The 9623-nt window shown below is 45.1% G+C and overlaps 1 protein-coding gene across 1 annotated transcript; it reads right to left on the bottom strand.

Moving 5' to 3' along the window:
• Nucleotides 1-5513: 5513 nt before the first annotated feature.
• LOC144726777 (trypsin-like) lies at nucleotides 5514-8828 on the bottom strand. The gene is made up of 5 exons (XM_078605670.1): nucleotides 8716-8828; nucleotides 8046-8205; nucleotides 6956-7215; nucleotides 6002-6135; nucleotides 5514-5748 (listed from the first exon to the last, which is right to left on the bottom strand). Exons 1-5 carry the CDS (start codon nucleotides 8753-8755, stop codon nucleotides 5599-5601), a joined length of 744 nt encoding a protein of 247 aa, XP_078461796.1. The 5' UTR covers nucleotides 8756-8828; the 3' UTR covers nucleotides 5514-5598.
• Nucleotides 8829-9623: the final 795 nt, after the last annotated feature.

Below are 9623 nucleotides of genomic sequence, written 5' to 3'. Positions count from 1 at the left end.
TCCTGAACGACGATGCTGAACCACTGCCGAAGGTCCACTTTTATACCCGTTGAGAGCCCTCTTATCTCTTGGCCTTATTCTCATCTCTACGTTACCCAATGCCTTCTGTCTGTCTCAATAAACTCGTCGATATTTTCCCATGTGAGACAAAAAATTGCGAGTCAGCGATTCCACACGTTAAAATTGGTTCCATTTATTGTTTTTTTTTTCCACGGACGTTACTTATATTGTTCTGGTTATGATCTCATACTTGGTAGAGATGGTGTCATTTGTGCGTGTGTAACATGGCAAAAGTAAGAGTATTTTTGCAGTTTGCGGACCCATTCTACAAATTGTGGAACCATCCCGATCTCTGTGGAAAAGTTCTGGAATTGAGAGCTTTTGCCTGTGACTAGCCGATGTTCGTAGAATTTTGCTAAAATTATTGCTTATAAAATTAACACTTATGTAAGTATACATGAGGATAAATAATATCCTCTAGAGGGGCTATTTAGTGGTCCTTTAAGTGAAGTCTGCCAACGGTGCTGTAATAAATCCACTGCAAGGATGCACCTATGCCTTTTATACTCATGCGAAGGACATTTCTGCATTCATATATTCACGTATACCATGAAGAGACAGTCAAATGTGTCAAAGTAAAAGTTATTATATTTTATTAAGCAGATCCCTAATTATTTTTAATTGAATAGTCAAATACATTAATACTAATCCATATATTTATGGATTTGGTCACGTTACTAAGCCCCCACCACTCGACAAAATTAAGACGTTTAAAAAGACAACATTCGTACATGCCAAGGTGTTGATCACATACAAACCAATAAAGCTCAACGGTGGTTTAAGGCTTTTCACGACATAATTTGAACTTCCCTACGCGGGCTACATCAGGTATGGAAGTTTACAATCCAATTAGGCTGCTTCAGTGCGCGCCGTGACATCACCACCTACGAAAGCACGCGTCAAATTTCCATATTTTTTCAACGAGAACCTGGCTGCTTACAATGTGTGACTTATTTCAAACAACTTCAAATACATCCATTTTAAAATCACATATAGATCTCTGTATCAGCTACGAAAAGCTAAAACTTAAGTTGACACTGTTTTGTAACACGACGTTCCATTGTTCTTGTTCACACCTTGCATGTGCCATGGATTCTATTGTTAACAGGTAAAATGTGTCTCAATCAACGCTCGCCTAGTCATACAAAGTAGCTTTTCATTTGTTTCCTACGATGTCCTGTTATCCGCAGCTGCGCTGTACGTCCACCATATGCAGCACTTCTCATGAACGAGAATCATCATGAGGCATGCTCTGTATGTTGAACATCTTTCGCACGGAACGTAGCCAACTGTGCTAATCGGAGGTGCGGGGGAAGGACAGCAAACTTAAATTTGGATTTAAAAGTGCATAGCTCCAGTCGCTTCCGAATACGCTTGTTTATTCAAGAAAGCCTCACTGCGTCTCATGACTCTTCTTCAGAAAGGTCCTGTCACGTTTTTTGCAGTTGTAATCGATTATTCCTTTGCATATTCATTTTGAGTAATTTTCGTCTACGTGTGTCACTGTGCATGTGTGAATGTGGCTGTGTCATTTGGGGAGTGGTAGGATAGAGGTTACCGCGCGGCCAACACCAGCGACGATTATCTGAACCGGTCCTGGGCCTCTACTATGTCGACTGCTGCAATGTATAAACATCACCACTAGGAATACAAAGGCGGCCGGGCGTGGTGCTGGCCACCCACCCCGAGTGTGACGTGCCAGCCTTTATACGTGATCGCTAAAAGCACTTGACCCAACAGTGTGTTAATGCCAGAGGTGGGACAAAGTCATTGTTATGCAAGTCCAAGTCGAGTCGCAAGTCATCAAATTCATGACTCGAGTCTGACTCGAGTCCAAGTCACATGACTCGAGTCCACATCTCATAGGTGGGACAAAGTCATTGTTATGCAAGTCCAAGTCGAGTCGCAAGTCATCAAATTCATGACTCGAGTCTGACTCGAGTCCAAGTCACATGACTCGAGTCCACACCTCTGGTTAATGCTGTACGGTGGATATTTGTCTTTGTTTTTGTGTCATTGTGTACAACGCCGGCCGTGAAGGCGAGGGTTGGTGGATCGCAAAAAGTTGTGAAACTCGTACTTTTACACGTGTGTGCATAATTTTTATTAGCCTACAGCTTGCTCTTAAATAAACGTTCGAGACTTTCTACATGAGGCTCAAACCATTTTCTGTAAGCCTACATCGTGCTCTTCAATTCGTTGCCTGTTATATTTACAATGTTAATGCCCTCCTGTAACATCTAACAGTGATGTACTTTGTTAGGTTTGGGGTCGTCATGTTTTCACTCCACGCAATGGTGTGATAGGATCAAGCTCCGAAATTACATTCATGACGTTAAGTGTGGTTTAGTCTTCACAATGTTGTTCACGTTTGTGCTTGTGTACCAGTTCTATATCACTGCCTCACTTCTGCTTGTCATTCGGATAAATTTGGTCACGTTTATTATGAGGGTGACCGAAGAGAAGTGGACCACAATGTACAACTTCACTCAATACTCGTGAGCAGTGGCGGCTCCTGCAAAATCTCTCAGGGGGTGCAAATGTCTGGATGATTGATAAGGTCCACCCATGCAATGAATAAATTAACAGCTTAAGCATGTAAAGGCAACTTCACTTATTTAATATTAATGAAAAATAAAGTGACTCTTACAATACATCTTGTTTGTTTATATACTCACTATTAAAACAAACCACTCAAGTTAATTTTATTAAAGATTCCACTAGGTGGCGATAAATTATATTGTTGGATGAAACGTGCTTACGTATGATGACGTTAGCACGTATGATGACGTAAGCACGTTAGTGCATGCCCTCCCGGAAGCCATAGAGAATGCATTGCAGCGCCCCCGTTCGAAAAAAAACATCTTTGAATGTAAGTCTATGGGGCCACTCGGGGCGATTCTCAGCCGTAGTGAAATCGCCCAAAAAGAGGCGGTACTCCACAGAACGTGACATGACGCTGATTGGACTATATCCAGAGGCTGACAGTGACGGCTAGCGTGACTCTGTGGTTGAATGACATTGGTGGTGCGTCGCCCAATCGCCCTAATGAAGAAACCGCCCCTGCTCATGAGGGTTTTCGCATCTTGCAAAATAGTCAATAGCTTTTCATACGCTTCTACATTGTTTCTTGAAACTTCTTCTTGCTGCAATGTCAAATATTCACGATATGACGCGATATTGCATTTGACGATAACAATGATCGAGATATCAATTTCCCATGACTTTGTAATGTATTTGACATTGTCTTGTTTTCCTTGCTTTGATGAACAGTGCGGTTGTATGAAATGAAGGGAGCTGTTGTGGTACCAGGTTTAATAGCACGCTGGACTTCTCGATTCAATTTCCCGGTGCGGCAGTTGAAACAACGGGGTACATTTCTTAAATCCCCCAGTCTCTGTCCACCCAGCAGTGTAAAGGTTATATTTTGTATTTGTGTATTGCAGGGGCGGTTTCTTCATTAGGGCGATTGGGCGACGCACCACCAATGTCATTCAACCACAGAGTCACGCTAGCCGTCACTGTGCCTCTGGATATAGTCCAATCAGCGTCATGCTACGTTCTGTGGAGTACCGCCTCTTTTTGGGCGATTTCCCTCCGGCTGAGAATCGCCCCGAGTGGTCCCATAGACTTACATTCAAAGATGTTTTTTTTCGAACGGGGGGCGCTGCAATGCATTATCTATGGCTTCCGGGAGGGCTCGCACTAACGTGCTTACGTCATCATACGTAAGCACGTTTCATCCAACAAAATTATTTGTCGCCACCTAGTGGAATCTTTAATAAAAGAAACATGAGTGGATTGTATTAATAGTGAGTATAGAAACAAACAAGATCTATTGTAAGAGTCACTTTATTTTTCATTAATATTAAAGAAGTGAAGTTGCCTTTACATGCTTAAGCTGTTAATTTATCCTTTGCATGGGTGGACCTTATCCTTATCAATCATCCAGACATTTGCCCCCCCTGAGAGATTTTGCAGGAGCCGCCACTGGTGTATTGGTTACATTATGTGAACGTTACTTATTGCTGGTTTGAATGACAAAATGAGATTGTATCTACAGTACTGTAGCTAGGATTGAGATAGGAGGGGGTGACCTGCAGTGAGTTTCTCTGTCTCCTCTTGAGCCCTGCTACATACAGAACGTGTAACACGTACTCGCACAATTCAAATGTCCACACATCACGGCGTGCATCTTGGCCGTCCATTCGATGAGGACGTCAGTCAAACAGACGCCGAGATGGCGGCTCATTCACATTCATGTAACTGTGACGTACACAGACAGACGACACCCATTACGCCGACCTCGGGCGTTGATTGGATTTTTGAAGATATGGACGAATAGGGGGGTGAGGTTCGACGATTCGGTGTTCGGTCCGAGTGTTGAGTTTGAGTTCAGAATCAGAATAATTATTTATCCTGAAGGAATCCGATGTGCTCTAAAGCTCTTTTCACAGATATCCGTGGAGTGGGATGAGTAATGGTGGGGCTTGGAGATGCGCGACTAACATCAGTGGCGAGTGGTGACGTGAACTGCACCTACTCCCCATCCTGTCACCACGCCCCCGCATCGTAAAAAATGTCAATCTTCATCCAGCAGTGAATTTGATGATCAAAATATCTCAATATGAAAGCGCACCCCCTGTGTATAGCCGTGTGTGTGCCTGTGTCTTGAAGGACGCGACTGTTCAGTTGGAGGCAGTCGCCCTCCAACAACAAAGCAGGGCAGAGGAGCGACGCTTACAAAAACAACGAACGGAGCGCCGGGCGGATAAAATGAAGCAAGATGGCACAGTAAGAGAAACAGCTGGTGTGCATCTGCCAGTCATCTCAGTGAGTCGATCGATGGCACCTGGGTCTGTACCGTGACCTGTTAGAAAGCTTTCCACACTTAACGCGGCCTCAAAGTACCGACCATCGATTTTTTAATCGAGCAGGAGAGAGGGAGGAGTTTATTTGCATGTGGCGGGTCATATTCAAATTAGGAAAATGGCGGGTTGTGATTGTCTAGCAACATCCCTGAGACCACCCCAAGTTCACGCTGTATTTCCTGTTTCGAGCTGAGAGGAGTTTGAATCAACCAATGGGAAGCCGACAATCCAACTCATTTGAATGTCACTCCCTCCTTTGCATCGACTCAACTCAGTTGATTCTTAGCCAAATGATTCGACATACCCAAAGCAAATTACTTAAATTGGCCACTCTGTTGTTATGAACAATTTTAACTAAACATATCTATTTTTAAACGTGTACTATTGTTTCAAGGATTGCACGTTGGAGGTATAGGGCCACCATACCAAAGCGGTTAATAAGTCCTGTGCTGTATTGGCGGCTACGGGGCTGCTTTGTGGGTAGCAGAAGAATCGAGCAACTCAATCCATTGTACCGTGCTATGCGATGTATCGATCATCAACTTTACTAAGAAAATAAGACGACAAAAACATGGTGCCATCAACATTTCAATGGTTTTATTCGTTTCATGGCATTACAATCATCACAGTGCTTGTTGCTCGGCAAGGTGGCTTCCGAGTGAGTCGCTCAGTTGGCAGCCATGGTGCTGGCGATCCAGGAGTTGTAGTTGCACACCTTGGTGTACACGCCGGGGTAGTTGGCCAGGGCACAGCCGCGACCCCAGGAAACGATGCCCTGCAGCTGGCCATTGCATACGACGGGGCCACCGGAGTCTCCCTGCAGTGGCGGAATCAGGGGTCAAAGGGTCAGCAGTTAGCAGTTGGTTCCAGCATCTAATGTCGTGGTTCCCAACCTTTATGTCTGTGAAGAAAATACGTGATTAATATTGAGTTGGATGAAAGAGATGCAACCAAAATATCGATGAGAGTGTATGTTTGGTGGAGGTGGCACTGGTTTGTAGCAAGAGGGCAGGTCTACGCTCATACTCCCGTTCAGACTTATCGACTCAAGTCGCTTCAGGGGACCTCACCTGGCAGGAGTCCTTGCCACCCTCCTGGTATCCCAGGCAGATCATGTTGTCGGTGATGGACCCAGGGTAGGCGTTCCTGCAGGAGGTATCACTCAGCACGGGCACCTGGACGCACATGAGGACATCGGGGCTGCCTGTATGGAGACACGCGGGTGGCATTGGTAAGGCATCATACACTGGGGAAAGATATTGGGGTAACGTGAGGACGGAGAAACTCATAAGCAGAGGGGGCGGCATAAGAGAGTTCAGTGGACTCAGCGTGAAGGTCCCAGTAATGCAGAGGAAATGTAATGGGTTGGTAGCTTGTGCCCATTGATAAACCTGGAGAAAGTAAGCAGAGAAAGACAGTGGAAAAGAGTTCCGTGACTACTGCTGGACAGACACTGAGAAAGTAAAGGACGACATGGGGGAGGCCTGTGCCCAGAAGTGGCCAATCACAAGCTCACACTACAACAACAACAAGATGGACAAGTCTAGTTACAACTTTTAGTCCAGTTTAAACTCCAGGTCAAGCCTGCCTCATGCTCAGAACTGTTATTCAATGCTTAGCTATAAACATTGCTAAAAAAATCCACGAAAATATCGCTAGACAGAGTACCATGTAATTATGCTAACATTTTATATCTTAATGAATGTTTTACCATGATACAAGCATGTATATGTGTTGTGTCAGCTTGTATGGAGAAGAAATCAACTAATTTCTCTGATATGTTTTTGGGTTGTACTGAGTGTTCTTCAGCATGACGTCCGAACGAAGCTTCACTCGTAGTGTTGGGAACTCCCAAGAAGAAGACCGAAACGCTAGACATCATGACGAACACCACGTGGCACAGCCCGAAAACACATCCGAGATCTAAACAGAGCAACCATGAAACGGATATGGTAAAATCTTTAAAAAGTATTCCTTTAATTGCTTTTCCAGGCTAGACGGACGTCTAAGTGCTGTGTCCTCACCGACGCTGGTCTGGGTCTCGCCCCAGCCGGAGACGGTGCACATGACTCCGGTGCCGACGCAGGAGGAGGGCAGCGCGACGGCCTGCGCGTACTGGTTGAGGGTAGCGGGCGAGGCCAGCTTGATGAGCATGATGTCGTTGTCGGTTTTCGCCGAGTTGTACTGGGGGTGGCGGATCGCCTTGGAGGCCTGGATCCTCTGCTCGGTGCCCTCGGTCACGAAGATGTTGTGCTCGCCGATGCGCACGGAGATGCGGGATGCGCTGGGGGTGGAGGAGGTTGACAATAATAGTGATGAAGATTTGAATTCATATTTCTTTGCTTTCATGCCCTAGCAACCAAAAGCACCTTGCGCCACATTTAATTCCAACAATTTCAATGTCCTGCTGTAAAATGATCCAGGCGGCTAAGTGCAAGAACAATCATAGAATGCAAGCTCAGTTCATGTTGGGGAACTGACTCATCATCCCACCGGGCACAATAATATAAGTACAGGAAACCCTTGCCCAACGCGGCTTTATCGAACTCTTGTTTCGGCTCTACACGGTGTACCAGATGAGGTCTGTTTCATGGTACGCGGGGGTGATGTTTCGGCTCTAAGCGGTTTTACGTTGCTAAGATTTTCATCTCCGTCTCGAAAAGTAGTGCCATGAGAGTGCTGCATCCGTTAGGAAGGTTTAATCAAATTGACTGTGAGAACGATTTATTTTCCATGTAAGTTTTTGCATGTATATATATATTTGCATACTTTTTTGCGTGACACACTGAACAAGCATAACGCAAATATTCACATATTGGCCGCATGTATCTAGCCCTCCTCTCGTTGAGGACGTTGAACGGATGTATAGAATCATTAACGTTCAAATGCACAGTCCCCTTCGTTTCTCTAGTGTTGACCAGTTTCACGAGGTACTCATTTAACGGTGAGTCAACCTGGGGGAGGGCACAGGACCGTGTCAGATATCGTCACATATGCTGAGAATCGAGATCGGGTTACAGGGTTCGCAGCGCAGTGCACTAATCGTTGCAATACTACTCCCCTCCCATTCACACACACAAACAAAGAGCATCGCTTATGTCCATGTGAACTCACGTCTGGTAGCAGTGAGCGGCAGACACGACCCACTCGCTGGAGATCAGGGAGCCTCCGCAGAAGTGGTATCCGATGTTGAGGGACACCTGCCACGGCTGCGAGTGGGCAGCGCACTCGTAGCCACCGACGATGTGGTCCTCATACATGTACGGGGCCGCCGCTGTCAACAAAGTAGAGTGTAAATTCGTAGCCTGAACGCGGTTAATTATTCAGACCCAACATTAATCGTGAGGATAATCGTCAACAGGATCATCACGCCTCTGGGGTTACTAGCAATAAAACATGGGCATGCGCCCCATCCAGCTCTTTCGTATAATTCAGTTTAACTCAAGTAATTTTCTGGCACAGTCAAATTAGGAGCACACCGTTGATCTCCTCCATTAGTTTGTTGACGCACATCATCAGCGGAGGTGAAAAGTGTTCCAATTTGAGCCAACCTTGTGGAGGCCTAAGCCAGATTAAGATACCAAACGACCACTAATAATGTCCATCACTGTCAGGCTTGCTTAAACCAATGCTATTAAACTGACAGATGTCTATAGCCAAAGATTGGCACGGTTGGCGAAAGAAGTTCAACATACGTACAACGACCATCTCTGCCAGACATGGGTCCTAGTTCGACCCAAAACCATTCACTACGCAGCAAGTTGCCAGTTACACAAAGTCTTACCAGCGGTGCCCACGAGCAGAGCGAAGATGAGTCCGTACATTGTGCAGTGAAGATCCTGAACGACGATGCTGAACCACTGCCAAGGGTCCCCTTTTATACTCGTTGAGACCCCTCTTATCTCATGGCCTTGTTGTAATCTCTACGGTACCTGGTGCCTTATGCCTGTCTCATAAATTTCGTCGATATTTTCCCACATGGGATGGAAATACCAAGTCACCGGTTCCACATGTTATAATTCGTCCCATTTTATGTTTTTCTTTCCACGGACGTTGCATTTATTGTCCCAGTTCAGATTTCCTTCTTGGTAGTGATGGTGCCATTTGACGTTATGTGTGTTATGTGGCAGCTGTGATTAACAGTGGTTCTGCAGTTGCACACCCGTTCCACAAATTGTGAAAATATCTAGAACTCTGTGGAAAAGTTCTGGAATTGAGAGCTCATAAAATGAATACTTACGTAAGTATAAATCAGTATATATATAATATCCTCTAGAGGTGTTCTTTAGAGCTCCCTCAAGTGGAGGCCCTTCTGCCAGCGGTGCAGTGAGAAATACATTGCAAGGCTGCACCTTTACCTTTCTTACTTAAGTATACGCCAAGGACATTACTGCTGTCAAATTTATCATAGTCAAAGTCATTATATTTTATTAAGCTGACATCGAATTGCTTTTAACTGAAAGTTAAACTCACAGATACTGATCCATATATTTTTTTTGGGTGGTAGTTTTTATACCAAAAATCTTGTCAATTATCTATGGTAATCCAGCATCAGGGTTGGTGGATCGCGAAAACGTTGTGAAACTCGCTTCCTGTGAGCGTCGAGGTGCGATATCCTCGCTCTCCAGGAGAAGGCAGTACAGGAAGTGGACTGCATGCCATCTGTATGGTGATTTTGTTGCCATCTCGTTC

Source organism: Lampetra planeri, chromosome 24, assembly GCF_965212315.1.
Source record: "Lampetra planeri chromosome 24, kcLamPlan1.2.h2, whole genome shotgun sequence".
NCBI lineage: Eukaryota > Metazoa > Chordata > Hyperoartia > Petromyzontiformes > Petromyzontidae > Lampetra > Lampetra planeri.
This window is presented reverse-complemented; position numbering and strand designations above follow the sequence as displayed.

Excerpts from the sequence above, each read along its gene's own strand:
- LOC144726777 (XM_078605670.1), bottom strand. The coding sequence starts at position 8,755 with ATGTACGGACTCATCTTCGCTCTGCTCGTGGGCACCGCTG. Across the intron at positions 7,216-8,045 it reads GCCGCTCACTGCTACCAGAC|CGCATCCCGCATCTCCGTGC; the intron begins GTGAGTTCACAT and ends CTCCACCCCCAG. Across the intron at positions 5,749-6,001 it reads GTGGCAAGGACTCCTGCCAG|GGAGACTCCGGTGGCCCCGT; the intron begins GTGAGGTCCCCT and ends CCGCCACTGCAG.